The sequence below is a fragment of the Brachyistius frenatus genome, unplaced genomic scaffold (assembly GCF_029030835.1).
Source record: "Brachyistius frenatus isolate BFR_SWC_R1_liver_20210118 unplaced genomic scaffold, ASM2903083v1 Contig_23, whole genome shotgun sequence".
NCBI classification, from domain to species: Eukaryota; Metazoa; Chordata; class Actinopteri; family Embiotocidae; genus Brachyistius; species Brachyistius frenatus.
The window spans coordinates 1,079,333-1,098,195 of record NW_027210622.1 but is presented as its reverse complement, the minus strand read 5'-3'; the positions used below and the strand labels follow the sequence as shown (position 1 = coordinate 1,098,195).

Below are 18,863 nucleotides of genomic sequence, written 5' to 3'. Positions count from 1 at the left end.
TACCCCATCCATCCTCCACAACATGCGCAGCCACTATGCTGGCAGTCGCGAGCTTTTTCACAAACTATCAATTGTGCTCTATCCTTGAGAACAAGTACGCTAATGAGGAAGGGAAAAAAAAAATCGAAGGAAGTATGATTTCACCGGTCTTTCCCATCACTGTCTTGAAAGCAGAAGATGAGACATCGCTTGGAAACAAACACTTATTGGACTGTGTGTGTTCTTTGAAGGGTTTGGTCTTATTGACATGTCTTTGAGTAATCTATCTTTTTTAATATTGTCATAGAAGACACTCAGGGGATATAGCTGTTATTATAGGCGCTCTCAGCACTGATTATGCAATCTGTTGTTACATCTGATATAATAGTCTATTAACCATTCACACATTTGCTATTAACCTAGACTTATCAAAAAACTTTAAAAAAAACAAACTCTTCTGACAATTTTACTCACTAATGATATTGATATTCATTCGGCCGTTGCTGCAACTTTTAGGATAAATATTAGAGTGCCAACTCTTTTTTCCATTGCACAAGTGCAACATGCCTCTGTATCCAGACACTCATTCAGCTCAAAGATGCTAAATACAGGGATACAACTTCATCTTAATGTCTGCCTTATTGTGTTAAAACCGATTGATGGCTTTACTTTGACATGTATTCTTGTACCACACAAACATGTTGCATACTACTTTATTCAGCTATTTACACACATTACATTATCACAGTCTGGACTATAGTAGTCACTGTGGTTTGACAAAGGTTTTAATAATTGCTCTATATACGTCATATGTTTATTGGAGATTCAGGAAGGCATTAAGGCTTTCAAGCATAGATCAAAAGAAGCTAGTATAACCAGGTACTGGGGGCCACCAAGACTTTTGACCAGCACTGGCACAGTTGTTTGAGACAGTTTAAGCATCTGTGCTATCCTCTGACCATTTCTAGCAGTACTATCATTTCCTAGTATTTTGCAGGGAAATATATCAATTCATTCAGAATTAATTTCATACAAAATAAGTTATTATCCAACTTCATTGTCATGAATCTTTATATAGAAATATTGTGTTCAAATATTATGTGATTCATGAGAAGCTTCTTGGTTTTTTGTTATGCAGCCTCTTCACAATAAAAGGATTTATATTCCAGACAGATGCAGTCATAGAAAGCACCCTTTTGCGTAGTTTTACTTGGCTGCATTATTGCTGCACTGTACTCACAGGAGTCATTTGGAAAATTCTACATTATGGCTATGAAAGGAATAAAGGGAGCAGGAACTTTACTATTATTTTCTAATATTAATCAGAAAAACAATATGAACTATCAGCTTTTATATGGTATTACACTGTCCACTGGTCAGCATTACCTCGCTGGATCAGCTGCTTCCAATGAAGATGTTTGGATTTATTTGCACAGCTAAGAGCTGGTGCTATTTTTTGAGGAAGAATTGCCTAGCTCTTGTGGCATGTGTACAATTTAACAGCTAACTAATGTTGATACTTTCCTGTAATTTTTCCCTGGAGAGCCTTTGTGGGCTGATTGTCCAGGGGAGACACATTAGCCGTATGTGTTGGTGGTATTGGTGGTTGGGAACCTCGGCAGTTTCAGCTGCCAATTCCTTTGGCTCTGGGCAAAGGATTCCCTGCCATTTAATGGTACCTTAGACTGACTCAGGCTTGGCCTGGCAGGTTCCTTTTGGCTAACGCAAGTGACAGCGGGAAAAAAAATCTCCCCCTCTGTTTATTTAATTGCTAACCGCTCTGGTTTGGAGGCGACGTTCAAAGGGCCGACGAGCGGAGAGCTGCCTCGCACTCTCCTAAGCCTCAGGGAAGCATGGGTCATCCCACATAATGAGTGGAAGGACTTACTTTACTAAGTCTGCCTCAACCCACAGCCAGCACGTGGTTCCCATTTAAGCACAGGGGGAAGATTGCACCTTCATCTGCTGGGCATTTTTATGTGTTTATGTGTGTGTGCAAGTGCACATATATACATCTGTTGTTTAACAGCCTGCACTCAGTGTGTGTGCACACAGAGAGTGTGTATGTTTGAAAGTGTAAGTGCCTCGTCTGAGATCATTGTGTTTGTACTGAAAGTGAACACCACATGTCTAGCACATGTTGTCAGGTTGTGATTGGCACACAGGCCATATTTATATCTGCATGAGGAGCTCAGAGGCCACCAGCCAGTCAGAGATGGGATTGAGTCGGAGGTAAACGTTAATGCAGGACCTCAGACACGCATGCAAGTGCGCGCGCGCGCACACACACACACACACACACACACACACACACACACACACACACACACACACACACACACACACACACACACACACACACACACACACACACACACACACACACACACACAGAGCAGGGTGGGCTAATCTTACGAATGCATTGTGCTGTGACAGTGAAGTGAAGTGAGGGAGTCAGATTTTCTGCAGTGAGGGGGGAAAATAATGGTAAAGTAAGAGACTGAAAAGATCAGTATTAGAGAAAGAAATGATGGAAGTGAAAATTAAGAAGTGATATGAAATAAAAATATGCAGAGGGATTTTTCTCTGAGTTTAGATCTTTGCCAATTAACGCACTCATTAGTGACTCATTTAAAGTCTCTTATCACAGCTATGCAAAGAAAGGAATAGACAAAGAAAGAAAAAGCTTTGTTTTTTAAAAAGGATGATTTTCATGAAGATATTTAAAATGGATGTATTGATAAAAATATTTATAGAATTCTTTTGAAAACCCAGGTAAAAAGAGTTTCGCATGTAGCAGTAGATACAAATTGTCATATTTGTTAACTTTTATGTATTTAGTATTTTCACTGCTGTGTTGTACTAAAATAAGTGTACAATATGTCTACAAGTGTACATGTGTAGACATAACATACCATACATTGTTCTTGGGTCTTAAAGGTATTTGACAGGCTCAAGCCTGAAGTGGGTCTTAAAGCGATAGCTATCACCTAACGTTCAAAGTGATACATTGCTGTCCCATTTTAAACTGTTACAAGTCCTTAATCATGCTGCAAAAATGTGTCACTGACATACCACCTTTCTAGGACAAAACCTTTCAAGTGGTAAATGCTTCATATCCAATCCATTTGATCTGTTATCTAATAACCCTGCATGTCTGCAATCAGGAACCATCTACAGGCCAGGATAGTAATCTGCCAAAGACAAAAGATGAAAAAAACAGTTTTAAAACCTTGGTTTGGCTCACAAATATAAGAAGAGGTGCTTTTTGGTGTACATTTTTGGCATCCATTTTATGTATTATAAGCAATACACATCTTTGTGCTGATTGAACGCCCCTACCCCCTACCCCCAAACAAAAGAAAAAAAATGTTTTTGATCTCTTATCTAATTATTTTCATCTGTTTTACTCTTGGCCTCATCTCAGCTTCCCATTTTCTGTAAATTTTGTAGTGTGTATAGATGCACACTACCCAGACTAAAGATAATCAACACCCAAAACCTTTTATTTATTTATTTTTTTGGAAACTATACAGACACAAGATTGATATAGTTTTAATATACTTGTTTAGGTGTTGTCTTATTATTGTGATGTTTTTATGTTCTAAGGTTATCTACATTACATATCAATCAATATAATGACAAGGCATACCATGTGTTTGTGCTGTATGAATTTTTCAGCAGTAGGCTGAGCTAAAAAATTAAGACAATAGACGAAGTGAATGACGTTGATTATCTTCTAACAGTGGCACATGTCAAAGTGTGAGATATATTTGAAGGGAAGTGAACAGTAGGTTTCCGTATGTGTTGGTTGCAGGACGGACTTTAATATTCGCCTGCTAACGTCATGGTGCCTGATACCACAGGGCACATTCAGAGGTCCTGTTGAGTCAATGCCCCGGTGATTTGGAGCTGCTGGGGTGGCACGCAAAGGACCAGCAGTGTATTAGGCAGGGCTTTTTTGTAACTTTTCTGACAGTGTGACAAGTTTCAATTTATCTTTGAAAAAATGTATCGCGTGTTTTCAGATTACTGGCACTAAAAATAACATGAACCAATAGTCAGATATAAATTTTTTAGCAGTAATAAAAAACAAAAAAACAATCTACCCACACATAAGGATGTCTTGCAAAATATATATTTTTATATCCAATTTTTGGGAAATTTCTTTTTAAAAACATAATAAAAGCTCTGGAATTTTTTTCTTATTAGGAAGAACAATAAGATAAGAACCAGGATAGTCTGTTTCTTCTCTCCGCTGTAGCCCACAGATGAAGCCACTAGTGGGCAGTAGAGGCAGTGGCGGCACCCTACTTGCAGCCCTCCGTAAAACTCTGTGATTAGACCCATTAGCTGGAGTGATTCAAGGTTGTGTGCTTTGTTGTCTTTTGGTCGTGGATTGATGCAAGGGCAGATGAAGAATGAGTCACAGGATCTCACACAGGACGTGTTCATTTGTTTAATTTCTCAAGGAGGTGTCTCCCTCACCAGTAATCAGCACCTCCTCCTTATTTTGCTCATCAGCTGGAGGAGCTGTGTAATTACACATCTGTAGGTGCAGCTGTTTAAGTAGCTGAAGCATATACATGTAGTGCACTGTCAGACTTAATAAGTACAGTATGATTATAAGACGTATGATTTTTTTAATTTTTTATTTTATACACTTTATTAATCCCCGAGGGGAAATTTCTTCACTACAGCAGGGGGGCTCTCAGGTGGGAGATGCTGCAGCAGGCTGCCACTAGCGCGGCGCCAGGTAACCTGACCTGAGATGCATGTTTTTGGATGATGGGAGGAAGCCGGAGAACCCGGAGAGAACCCACGCAAGCACAGGGAGAACATGCAAACTCCGCACAGAAAGGCCCAGGACCAGATTCGAACCCGGAACCTTTTTTGCTGTGAGGTGACAGTGCTAACCACTGCACCACCGTGCCGCCCTCAAACGAAAATGTATGTCTGTGTGTGTCATTGATTCATAGATTAGACAGTGCAGCTAACAGGAGTGCAGTCACATGTTTGCACTGTGTCTGTGCAACTAACTGTATGCGATGCATGTGGTTTTCACTGTCTGTCTGTGCATCCAGCCATGTCTTTGAGTGCATGTGGCCCACAGTGGAGTGTGTGGTCTTGTTGCATAATTATCTTTTTTTTTTGCCGCTTGCTTCGTACCCTCCACCACCCCACAGATATGCTCAGTATGGGAAGTTGTTTCAGCCGCAATAGTGGCCAAACTTTTCATTCTGGTCTCCATGAGTACAGAGCAGTTACCCTGAATCCATCACATTGCCAGCAGTTCATCTCATGTGCCACTCTTGTATGCCAAATGTTCCCAACTCTGTCACTATCAATTTCAAAGACAAATACGTGTTACTGGCATGTGTGTATTAAGCGCAGTATTTGGAATCAGCTTCTAAATTTCACCATATAACAAACAAAAAGAGAAATATATTAGCATTAGGTAGAGAAAATTGAGAACAACAAATGGAGAACATTCGTACTGTGATCAAGTGAGTGGTTGAGTCAAAGCTGTGTGCATTCAATTAAAGGGCCTTCGCAGGGGACGCTTGTGTTTTTGTTTGTCTTAAGGTTTTGTCCTCATGTGGGCACATGGTGCTGGAATGGAAGCAGCGTTGAGGCACAGTGAGGTTTGCCTCTCTCCTGCTCCTGTTGTAGTTCAAGGACTTATTTTACAACACAGAAGCAGAGGAGTAGAGTTTCAAACAATATAGCAAAAAAGTAATCTGCATTTATTTTTTCCAAACATAAATGCCAAACATAGATAAGACCCACCGAATGGGAGGATTCATTGCTGTTTTGTCATGCATGTTAGTTATAATAAAATCATTGTCGCTTTGACTGATGGTTGAACAAAACAAACAATTTGCAGATGTCAGAAATTGACCAAAGAGTTATGATGGGAAAATGGCCAGGCTCAGGCTTGAAAAAATGGTTCAGAAATGTTTTGTCAATCCTGCTATAGATGGTGCACTCATATTTGCACCCTGTTCCCTGATTCTGATTGACTCCTGTCACTTCATTGGACTTTGAACTTTAGAACCACGTTGAAAGCATGATCCAAAGTAAAGTTCAAATTTGATCCCACCATATCTGAGAATTTTCCTGGCTGAGAAACACCTCTGTGATGTTTCATGTTCCATGCCGCATTGATCTTCAGTAGATAAATACCAACTGGCTCCAAACTTTCTTTTCCACAATAAAATATCTCAGTTTGGGATGATATAGCTCTGTACTGTTCACACCTCCCTCTGAGCACTGTGAGTTAACACAATGATGTATGAAGATGACCCCACCTCTGCTTGTCGGAAGTGTGTCACATCCTGGAAGTGTGTGTGTGTGCGCGCGCGCGCCTTCCACGATTTGTGTGGCTGATCGGGGTGTGTCTGTCTGCATGCTGCTCATAGAGTGTCTACACACGTGTGTTTGTGTCAGCGTCTGTGCATGAGAGCATATGTGTCTCCATGCGTGAGTGCACTATGAGTGAAACAGAGTCTGGCATGAAGATCAAAGTCCCTCCATAACTCCTCAGTCAGTCGGCCAGCCAGCGTATTGCCGGGAAGCTCCACTCACTATGGGGGGATGCTGAGTTATTAGACTCATATCATTTCAATTAGAACACAGTTGTTCAGTTAGTGAGAAATTCTGGATCGCTGTTTATTTGTCTTTTTAAAACTTTGTTTATAACTCTGTCACAATTGAGAAAACTATTATCCAGTGTTGTTGAAATATGCCTTTAGATGCTAAAGCACCAACGGAAATAAAAGTTTAGGAAATCATCTATGTTATTTTTGTTATCGGACCTTTACATAGGCAGTCTCTGTGGGCCCCTTTCCACTCTTGATCCATGTCGCTCAAGCATCCTTTGAACAATGTTGTACAACCAATGAACTGTTCATACCACATTTAAACACCTCTGCACACTAGGAGACAAAATTGTCATTTTTTTTGGTCATTACATATTTTTCAGTCATTACATCAGAACTGTTTGACAACAAAACCCCTTATTGTTATATATACACAAGTTAGCAAGTTGTTTATTTGTTCATTGTATTTATTCAAGTGTAATAGCTCTGCTTTGTGTTTGTGTTTTTTGTGTTACCAAGTAGAATTTATCAACTGGAAAATTACTCTAGTTTACCCTTTGATGAGCTGCACAGTGACAGAAAACTGATCACAGTAGATACCTTCCATCCCTATGTTCGATATGAATCGGATCCAATTAAACCCATTCCATTTCTTTTTTTGTTTTTTAACATGCCACCCCCTCCCGGGTGTCCTTGCTAATGAAGTGTGATAGTAGTGATGAAGTGTAACTGCGACTGGTTTGGAGGTGCTGTGCCAGTGACAGGGTGGTCCCTGCCTCACACTGCTGCTGCTGCTGCTGGCACCCTCATGCTCATCACGCACACATTGTTCGGTGGCACCTGGCCATCAGAGGGGTGGTGGCGGAAGGCCTGGTAATGATCAGACTTCTCCTCGTCGCTGTTGGTCTTTGTACAGTGTTAATTCTTAGACCCCTTTTTTTCATTAATTCTGATATGACACAGCAGATGACTTGTGTATTAATTGTATGTAATGGGCCGGTAACTTCAATTCAAGCTCACTGTGTTCACTGCTGAGTGATGCCTGGCCAAATCAGATGAGGGTTTCTGGTGAAATCTTGCAACCACACGTGGTGCAAGCTCTCTTCTTTCCTCTTATTTCTATTCTCTTTCAAGGCTTTCATTTTATGCCTGTGCTATTATGAATTTTATCTTAATTGATTGTGTGTATTATATTAATGGTTTCTAGCGAAGTTTTGAGCTCGCTATGCAGCAATATAACATGCCTTAACTGACAACATCTCTTGCTCTGATATCAGTTTTTTGTATATATGCGCAGTGCTGATCATTTACAGTGTTTACTGACTCAAACTACCAACATTGTTTTAAAAAAAGCTTGGTATTCTTCTAATGCAACTGAAAACGCCCAGATGTTCTCTGTTTAATGGCAGATTGAGCCTAGTGTTGCAGAGTAGCATCATATGATGGGCAGTAAGGAAGGATGAAATATAGAAATGGTAAATGCCTTTTTACCTTAAAGCTTACTAAGCAGCGTTTTACAGAAGGACACTTGCGGACAGGTGAGGCTGGGGATTGAACCAAACATACGATAAGTGAACAACCTCCTCTACCACTTGAGCCTCAGCTACTCCAAAAATAAATATTTTAAGAATTCAATGATCTCAATGTCAATATTATAGCCAGCAATTAGTGATGTGAAGTGATCGAATACACTCACCAAACACTTTATTAAGGACACTTTTACACCTGCTTATTTACGCAGTTATCCAGTCAGCCAATCATGAGGCAGCAGTGCAGCAATGCATAAAGTTGTGTTGGATACAAATTGAGGGACATCAGAATAAGGAAAAGGTGTGATCTCAGTGAGTTTGAGTCACTGGAACTGGGATTTTTTTACTCAGGCTGTAGAGTTTACTCAGAATGGGGCAAAATGCTAAAAACATCCAGTGAGCGTCAGTTCTGCAGACAGAAACGCCTTTTTCAATGAAAGAGAGGTCAGAGGAAAAAGGCCAGGCTGGTTTGAGCTGACAGAAAGGCTATGGCAACTGAACTAACCACGCTTTACAACTGTGGTGAGCAGGAGGGGATTTGCAGCATGAATGTCCAGCTGACAGATCTGCAGAAATTGTGATGCAGTCATGTTGTTGATACTCTGGTCATCTTGTGGAATCCATGCCACAGGGAAATAACACTGGTTTGAGAGCAAAGGGATGCCCTACCTAGTTATTAGAGTGGTGTTCCTAATAATGGGCTCTGAGTGCATTTACAAGCATCATGTCAGGCTGAAAGAATAGTAGTAACATTTCCAGCATAACTTTGGTAAAATGCTTAAGACAACAGTAGGATAACCTTGAAATTTGAAAGAAATTGCACTATTGAGCGCCTGTCTCCCAATTGTTCCAGGGTTGACTCTGGCTATAGACCTTAAAAAGCATGTGTTATGATACGACCTGTATCTTCATAAATATTCTCATTTGTGTTTGGAGAAACCCAATGTTCTAGTCCTACAGAACTTTGGTAGACTGGATTCTCGGACGTCACATGGACCTTGTCTCTTGTCTCTAGCAAGTATAAACCCACTGGTCTGTTTGTGCTAACACTGAACCAGTGTGGAGGTTTGTCTTAATTTATGTGCTTTTCTTTGAAGTATGTTTGGAGAAAGTCATTCATCAGCTGGTCATTCTTTTTGGTGTCCATCATGTGCAATGATGGATCTTTTGGTAAACGTAGCAGGGTTAGGGAGGTGAAACTGTCCATGGACATACAGCCGGTTTCAGTTTTGAATCGGCACACAAATGGTTAGGATTAAGGCTGGAAATGTGACAGCGGCGTATGTAAGGAAGTCAAAGTGACTGGTCACTGCAGTTGCAGCATTTTCACATACGTGTATTCCATTAAGGATCCCTTCGGACTCAGTTTTGAGTCACGCTACATGTGCAGCTAGATGGGTGTATTTACATTTATACCATTGTCCTTGTAAAGTTGATTCTGCTGGAGGACTCAGTCAGATATTCAAATCACTGAAAATCACTGACGTTACTGTGTTAATACTGTATGAAATGAATATTAAGAGGTGGAGGGTTTCTTTCAGCTGTCAGTAGGCTACAAGGTCTGGTGGCTTAGTAAAGTTACATTTCCAAGGTTGACTAAGACAGGGCCAAGGCAAAGTTTTTATTGAAAGAGCGTGTTGCGCCACAATATGAATAAACAATACTATATTTTGACACTGGCAAGTCTGAACATGGCATAAGATGCATCAAGCAAGACATTCATCATCACTCAACCAGCCCCAACCCTGGGGGGAGAAAATGTCCAGTGATGGCTGTAAAGGGTATCTTACCCCCAACGTTGAATAGAGAAGCATGAGGAAGGACTCAGAGATTCATTGAGGCCAAGAAGGTTGATGATGTCCAGCAGTGAGACTAATCTGTACACATGTGGCTCAGCACTTCAGACGGCCAGATGTTGGGAGGGTGAATTGTGTATATGGTGGTGCCCTCACAACCCCCCGTCGGCACACATTTGGTCAGGAAGAAAACAGGGATAGATGTAAAGAAGACATCTTGTATTGAGTTGAATAAACATAGGGTGTTTACATAGTCTGTATATAAAAATAGAAATAGCTTCCAGGTCTGAAAAATTTGACCAATGGGGAAGTGCCATGAAGTGCAATACCACAGAGTGCTACTGGGGGTTTGCTCCAAAAAGCCTCTGGCTCCATAGATTCCCATTCAACTTCTCTCCCGAAATATATTGTCAATACATTTTTTCCACAAGTCAAAATGGTGTCACTCCATTTTAGTAGGTTTTGCGTTTGTCTATCTGAAAATAATCCCATCATTAATTATCAATTAAACCGCTTTGAGCTAGCAAGATGGTGACCGCCAGAATCCAAATTCGAGGCTTCAAAACAGCCGTTCACGAACCAATGGGTGACATTACTGTTGGTTGCCGCTTAGGTGTGCAATATTATTCACTGAAAGCTTGGAATATTGTGTGCTTGTAGTATGTTTGCATGTGCACTGCCTGTTGGGATCATCACTCTAATTTCTTCTATTTTTCTCAATGATCGAAGTTTTAAATTATTTTTAAAATTACATGCACAATATACATTGTTATCCACAGTAATACCCCTCAGGCTCACTTTCGATCTTGTTTACATTAGTGGGCAGTTCTATACATCACATCCCCATTGCATTTGAAAGAAATGCGATTTAATATTCCCTCCTTTCTAAAGTAGCACACTATGACTCGATTGGTTAAAAAAAATACTCTCTTTTGCTTTTTCTGAATTGTTGGCGTTGGACACCACAGCAGGAATCAGGTATGAACCATCCATCACCAGTGGGAATATTTAACCAACAGAAATAAATCCGGTTATGAATTTTTTTTTGATTTTGTTATTGACTTGCAATAGGATTATTGGGAAAAGAAAGTGGTTTTGCTTCTGTGTTCTCACGTGACAGATTGGCCAAACATAAGGATTATGTAGTATATATAAAGCTTGTCTTCTATAGACACATTTTGCACATTTCTTTTCTGTTTTTATTTTATTTCTCTTTGTTTTGGCATTTAAAGGATTTGTTGTGTTTTGCACTTTGTTGAAAAACTGGTAAAACTCTAATTTCCTTACTCCCCGAGGACCCCCAGGGTGAGTTACAATAAGCCGCCCAGAGAAAAAGAATGTTGATAGAAATTTGTACAAAACTGTGCAACTTCTTGTAAATACCATAATTGCTCCGAGTTGTATCATCATGCTGAATGCCTCTGTGTGTGCCAAGTGAAGTTCCAGTTACATCCAGAGATGTGTGTGTTTTGGTTGGCAGCTGAGCACTACCCTCGTACACAGTCAGTCACACCAGAGCCAATTGGTACCAGTTGTTGCCAGGCCACTCTGCATTACAACAAGACATACAAGAAGAGGGTTGAGTGTAAAAAGAAAACTGTCTTTCTCTATTTCCCTCTTTCTTCATATCCCCAGGATAAATCATCCCCTAAAAAGAACAACAAATTTAGCCCCACTGAGTTAGATTGTGTTTAAATCGGTGACAGGAAAGAAGCATTTTCTCTGTGCGCTATGCCCACTCTGGGAATGAGTCCTACAATAACACACAGAGTTAATACAGCACATCCTGGAGCCAGCCCGGGGTGTCACTGTTTATGGTAGTACCGCCACCACATACACACAAAACCAAAATCACCACTGCAATAGCCTCTTTGAGGATGACTCAGCATTTTAGAGGCTTGGGGCAGAAATATGAATCATCAAAATAGACTGCATCCCACACTTCTGACCATTCTATTGCCTCAAGAATAAAGCAAAACAGGGACACACACACACACACACACACGCACACACACGCACACACACACACACACACACACACACACACACACACACACACACACACACACACACACACACACACACACACACACACACACACACACACACACACACACACACACACATGCATACAAACACAAGCAGTATATTAGGTATTTTCACAAGACCTATCGGGACCTGTTTGATGTCCATGCTTGTTGTTTTTTTTCTAACATCCCTTTCCTTGCTTGCCTTTATAGATCTAGATAATGTATCATAGCTCTGCAGGTATTTAATGGCTTGGGTCTGGCTTGTTATGTTGTTACTTAAATTTAATCAGACAGTCCACTGATTGTTCGATGAGGTGAGCTCTCAACACTGATAAGGAACTGGGCTGACGGGAGAGTGTGTTCTGCTTATATAATGGGCCTTCGCGGGAAGAAGGAAGCACTGCAATGTAGTTATTACTCTGAGCATAGCTTTTCAGTGTTATCAATGTCTGCAGATGATGTTTTCTCCAACCATTAACTTGCTTTAAAGTTAAAATCTGTTACTGTAACTGTCTGCATGTACACCAGCTTTTTACTCTTCCAAGCATACTGGAGGTGTCATGGGAGTTTGGCCATCCAGTAGAGATGTATTTTATAGACTAGGAAAAGGCATATGAACCTGTTTTCCTCAGGTATCTTTCCGGAGTTACTGAAACGTTGTCAGGACAATCAGTTATTCAGTCCTTTTACACACAGAAAGAGACTTTAGATGATGTGATAGTTCAGTTATCTACAAGGAACTCCGCAGATTTTTGCATTCTAAGGAGTTGTCTGAGGTGATTCAGATCGATGTGGGCTTTGATGCCTCCTGGTAGCCTCCCTGTGGAGATAGCTATGTTATTTGGAACAACTCCAGAGAGATCTTTTTTGAAAAGAATATGTGCATTGCAGGAACAAACAGCAGATAGAAGGTTTATTGTCTGTATGATCCCTTTAGTCCAGCTTTTAGGTTGATGGGTAGGCATATTGTCCCATCCAGAAATGTAGTGGGAATACATCTGCCTGTGTACACCCTCAACAGGTTGTATATACTCTCCAGTTTGAGCCTTGGCCCTACTGTAATCCTTTAGTACCCACCAGCAGCAGCCAATCTGGAGGATAAGTGTCTGTCTATGGCCCCAGATGATGCTGACAGCAAAGATGGAAACAAACCTGTTAACTGTTTAGCCCTTAAAGAGCAGGGTGGCCATAGGGAGAGGCTGTTTATATAAAAGCTGCAACACACTGGAACGGAGATGAAGTGGCGTTGAGATTACGCAGAGAGTCAGCAGCATGAGGGAGTCGGTGACGTCATAGGAGAGCAACATCTGTCTCCTATTGGTGTGTGTGCTCCAGGGCTCTCATGCCTCCGACTCAGTAGGGCTAGATTTTACGGACATTGTTTTTTGTGTGAATAAAAGGCACTGTTGGTAGCAGAAAACCACAATAGAGAGACATGGCATTCCTGTTTCTTTCTGCCAAGGTATTTATAGTTTACCACAGACTCACATGCTCTGGTAGCATCTACTAGAAAAAGTGATGTACAGCTATGATACAATTGTCTTTTTTTGTGGAATATGTTGAACATATTCATAGGTACACCCATATGTATCTATAGATTCTTGCATTTACAATTTTGTTTACCATCTCACGATACTCGTTTTTGTGATCTTCCAAATTGTTTTCTGAAAGTTGACACATTGGAAGCACAAAGTCAGGATATGAAAGCTTTAGAACCTTCACAGTTACTTTAAATCATATTCAACTTTATAAACCAGTAAGGCAAAACTTGAGGTAATACATTACCTTTGTAAAAAATATTTGTCTTCTGGTTATATGTTCACGTGTGATGATGCTGAATGTCTGTTTGATTTCAAATAGGAGAAAGTATCTTCTGGAACGTAAATGAAACAAACTTGGATTGCCTGGTCCGAGTTGCAAACTCGTTTGTCAGTCACTATATCTTTATTTAAATTGATATCTCTGCTTCTTGGCTGCCAAACAATGATTCATGTTATGAAATTGAGTGCTCACAAAACCACTCACTACTAGAACACAACATAGTCTGGTAACAAGTCTGCTGGATAACGGCCTGGTGTTGAACATGCACTCGACATAATTAAGAAAGGGCAAAGTAGAGTTCTTCCACAGCACAAGAAATTTGCTTATTAGGATTTATATATATTCAGTCACAGTCCACGAGAGACAGACAAATCTCTGGGGAGATTGTAATTTTATTTGAAATGTTTTCAATTTGATCTTGAACACATCTTTGTTAGTTGTTAGTATTGACATAGCGATAGCAATCTTTGATTGTTCGGTCATCACATCTCTTCAGTCAGGGCTTTGTCCACGACATGTTACTGTAATTATCTTTTTGTTTGGTCTTGTGTTTTATTGATGTTTATCAAATAGAAAAATGAAATTTGACCACATGTTCAGGTATGATAAATGGTATATGGTCTGTACTTATATAGGGCTGTATCACCTTAGCGGGTCATAGAGCTTTCACAGTTTGCCTCAGTTTATACGTTTTTAAATGTTCATAAATGTAAATCCACCCAGCAATGATTTTAAAAATGGGACCACAAAAAAAGTCAGAAGTCACTTTCTAATCCGTCTCCAAATTATCAAGGGTACAGTTCTTATAAAATCATACTTAAAGGGAGGTCACATTGTTCATTGTGCACTAGAGGTGGAACAAACATGAAGCAATGCATCTTGAAAAACTGTCAAACAGGAAATAATTGTGTGCACACATGCCATGCTCTTTCACACTGTGGGTTTGGAGGTTTTTACAGAGTAATAGCATTTTAAATAAACACCATTGCCTGAAACAGGGGCTTCTCTGTGGTGGGATAGATCCAAGCCAGAACCTGCAGCTGTCATACATGGAAGCAAAAGTTACAATAAGAAATTGAGAATTATGTTGTTAGAGACATGACTTGATACTAGGGTGAATTCAAGGACTATGAAGAGCCTGTGCATTGCAGGGCAACCATTTAAAAAAATTAATAGAGCGTTTCGTTGCAGCTGTAGTTGAAGGTCATGTCCTAGCTCCGTTGCATTCTGGCACGGTTGGGAATTCATCAATGAATTGAGATGTTATTGCTGGGCCAGAAGTGAATCAAGAAACTTGGCACCAGCTGGCTGAATACATCCTTTATGACTAGTTGGAGTGGCACGCGGCACAAATGGTTCAGTGTCTACACCCCTTCCCCTCCAGTAAAGGAAAAGTTTCTTCCTTCTAAATTGTTGCCTGATGCTGAGATGATGATGTGGAAGTCTCCAGGGACGCTGTACATACGGCGATCTCACGTCTCCTCGTCCTTGCCCCCTCACATTTTGGCCCTCCAAACCGACATGCTTTACTTTCCTTCCTCAAATTATTTGTGCAAGTTAATTATCCGATGTCACCCAGAACTCGGACTGTCTTGTCAAGTGATGATGACTTGTAGTTAGTGAAACAGGTCAGTTTGAGCTAAAGGCTTTGTGCTCACAAAGACAAATGTTTCGGACGACCCTGAGCACTCACCTGTGGGGACTTGGTCTCGTAGCCCAGTTTTTGAAGAATGAAAGAAGCTCAGATCATGAGCAATAAAATGTTGTTCTCTCTCTGTGCAGGACAGTCTGTTTAACTTGGCACTCAGCCATGGTTTATGGAAGAGTCTACCTTCCCATCCCTGTAAAACTTTCATTTATCAGAGTCTGATGGAAGTCTGTAAGTTTCCTTTCCTTCAACTTGGCCTCGGTTTCTGTTTTACTTCCTTCTTTGTGATTTAGCCACTCATTTTTTGGTTTGTTTTGTCTGTTTTGATTCAGAGGGCTACTGGACAGGACCTTTCATCACTGCTGGAGCAGAAATTAAAATCAGGCCACAAATCTAGATCTCCAGACACACACAATTAAAATGAAATGGCCAATTTGAGTTGTGTTTGGTACTAAAGCTCCTGATTTGAAACATGCGTAATGAGCCATGTTGTTTTGAATATTGCGCATATATTTCTTCATATATTTTTTCATAGTTTTATGTGTTTATGACAGAGGCTGATAGATTGCCGGGAAGGGTAAGATTTTACAAAATTTTCCTGTCTTATGTCCATCTTTATAGAACTGTGCAGATTTGAGATTTGAGTTGTAGTTAAATTAGTTTGACAATTGAGTCAGTCATGGCTTATTATTATATTTAACCAATATCACATTTAATACCTTACCTTTAAAGACCGTAACATAAAAAATTTGGAAATCTTTCAGTTGTTTTTTTATTTTTTAGATGGGGTGGGCAGACCTCTGGAGATGCCATGTCAACACAGTGGCTAGCTCTAACAAATCACATGCTTCCATCTGGACGACCTTCAAGTCAGGAACTCCTACTGAAAGACTGGAGCCAAAGCGCCAAACACACACATTCACAAAACACACACTCTTTTTCTTTGGACGCCGAGGCATAGTTCCTGAAGCCTGAGCTTACGTCTTTAAAACTGAGGAACAATAAGGGTCTGATTAAATCCAGAATGGATTCAGGAAGTAGCGAAACCATTTGGAAGGGCGAGGAGTGCTTTCATATAGCCCACTCCTTGCACTACCACTCGCGTTTGTGCGTTGGCAGACTCTGCCTTTTAACTTTGTTGACCGGTCATGTGACATGGCTTGCAGTCCTGTCACTTTATCATTTTGTAATATCTTTCAGTGTGCAAAACATGCAAGGTCGACTTATATGGAATCAAATGAAAGAAAGAACATGAATAAATCCTGATAGCAGCTTAATGCAAAGCAGAAATGGACTTTATTGACTTTTCTCCTCTCTTTTCTTTCTTGTTTCTCAGAAATCATCGACGACCTAGCACATCTTGTGGACAAGACAGATGACAGGATTCATAATGAGACACGAAGAGTGAAGCTGGTGGAGACAAAGTCAGCCTCTTGTGGTGAGCCTCATTTCCCTCATTTTTCGTAATGGCTGGATTCCACTAGGATGAGTGGCATCACATTCCGTCTCCAAGACGGCCACCGTGTGGTCGTTCTTGTAAAATCTTGTGATTCCACATGATGAGCCTCAGCGCTTTTCAGCATCCCAGAAGCAGTTCTCCGCTCAGCTAATAATACATGCCTTATCTATTTTTGACGGAAACACAAACAGCATAGCACACCCAGTCAATTTTTGTAATAAAACAAACTGTGCAGACTGTCGTATATCACTATCCCACTAGTCTTTTAAGTACGAGGAAAAAAATGCATCCTTCTTCTGCCAACAGGCATTGTGTGTGAAATATAGGTAAGAAATAATTACAAGGATGAATGTACTCATAACAATTAAAACAAAACCAACTGTGTTAACATTGTCTGTGTGCTACAGCACAGCAAAGTAGAAAATAACAACAATACGTACAATGAAAATAGACAAAAAACTAACTATTTAACTATGTAGCATACTTACCCATGTTATGGCACAAAAACCAAAGAAAATTCCCAAATCAGCATGCCAGCAAAACGGGAAAGACAAAACGCTCCACTTCTTAAATGCGACTGGTGGATTATACAGGCATTTGAAAGGACTGAACAAAAACACAAAGTCATAGACCTGTGCCCAGAATGTTGGTGTTGTTTGCAAGGCAACCTGGAGCATCTTGGTCTTGTATCAAGGACCTTAGCAGACCATAATAAATATGTTTATATAAATAATACAATTACCAACCTGGTTTCTCCTCCTCTCCTCATGTGTTCAGAAGTGTATCTGTGGAAGTGTTAGAGGAATTAACTATCTACTGTGAGACACAGAGTTGGACAAAAACAACAGCACCTCCCTCAGACTGTATTTTGACAGTGATGCAATTGGACAGCTAATTTTCAAGGGAATTGTTTGGTCATACATAGCTGTGTTTTTTCACTGGAAATGAGCAGTGTTGGTGCTGTTGCTGCCTTGGCCCATCCTCTTCAGAAAGAATGGTGCTTAATGGAGCCGAAAAAATGATGCTGATGGACACAAGCCCTCTCTGTACAGAGCATGTTGTCGTTGAATGGTGGGTGGACTGGTTCCGTCCGTCACGCCTGCTAACATGGTGTCCTGGGCTTTTAAAGGGGGGCGGTGTCTGTCATTCTAGCCCTTTGAGGAATCCTCAAATTGTGGCAAATCACGTCCCTGTCAGCAACCTCTGTTGTCTCAGCTCCACATTTTGCATAGTTGACTTGTTACCTGAAAAGATTTGTTCGTCCGTTGCTGTGCCACAGACCTGTTTCGGTATGTTTGAATTTTGTATTCCATCTATCCGTTATCTGCACCTGTTTTATCCTGAACAGGATTAAGGGGAGTTTTGTATTATTTTTTTTACAAAAATAAAATAAGAATTACTTTTTCTTTTCTTAGTGTGTAATGCTTTTCAGTGGAGAACGGCTGCCACGAGAGATGTGTTATCTGGCTAAAACCAACCTCTGGAATGTGGCAGCGAGAGGCAGCCTCAGTTTGCCCTGTGAAATGCCAGACTCCATTGCCATGGCAAACGCTGCATTGTTGTGCGTGGAGACCCAGCTAACATGCGGTCACAGACAGAAATGGAGCAGGCAAAAGGAAGGTCAACCCCCAGAATGCTTCACTCTGTTGGTCGTGTCCCCATGGCGCCCGATCGTGAGTTTGTTTGAAGATCCCAGAGCTCATATTGTGTTAGAATCAGGACTCTCTCTTTGTCTTTGTTTAACTGGGTCTTTTGCTACCCCAACTCCCTCCATCCTCTCTTTAGTTCCAGACTGAAGGATATTCATGGACCGTGTGTGGATATGTTTGTGTGTGTCAGTGCATGTCTGTAATAACATGATGAGCTGCATGTGTGTGTGCATCACATGTCCACGTTGGCTTTGCGCATATTTTGTCAAGTGCACAAGTGTGCAAAGTATGTTGTTCTGCATACCTGGATGTACTTGTGTGTGTGTGTGTGTGTGTGTGTGTGTGTGTGT

The 18,863-nt window shown here is 40.7% G+C and overlaps 1 protein-coding gene across 1 annotated transcript in view; it reads left to right on the top strand.

Moving 5' to 3' along the window:
• stx8 (syntaxin 8) overlaps positions 1 to 18,863 on the top strand; it is a 41,204-nt gene that overhangs the window by 15,450 nt on the left and 6,891 nt on the right. The window contains exon 7 of the mRNA XM_069697228.1: positions 16,742 to 16,843. Coding sequence (XP_069553329.1) covers positions 16,742 to 16,843 — 102 coding nt within the window. The remainder of the gene's footprint in view (positions 1 to 16,741; positions 16,844 to 18,863) is intronic.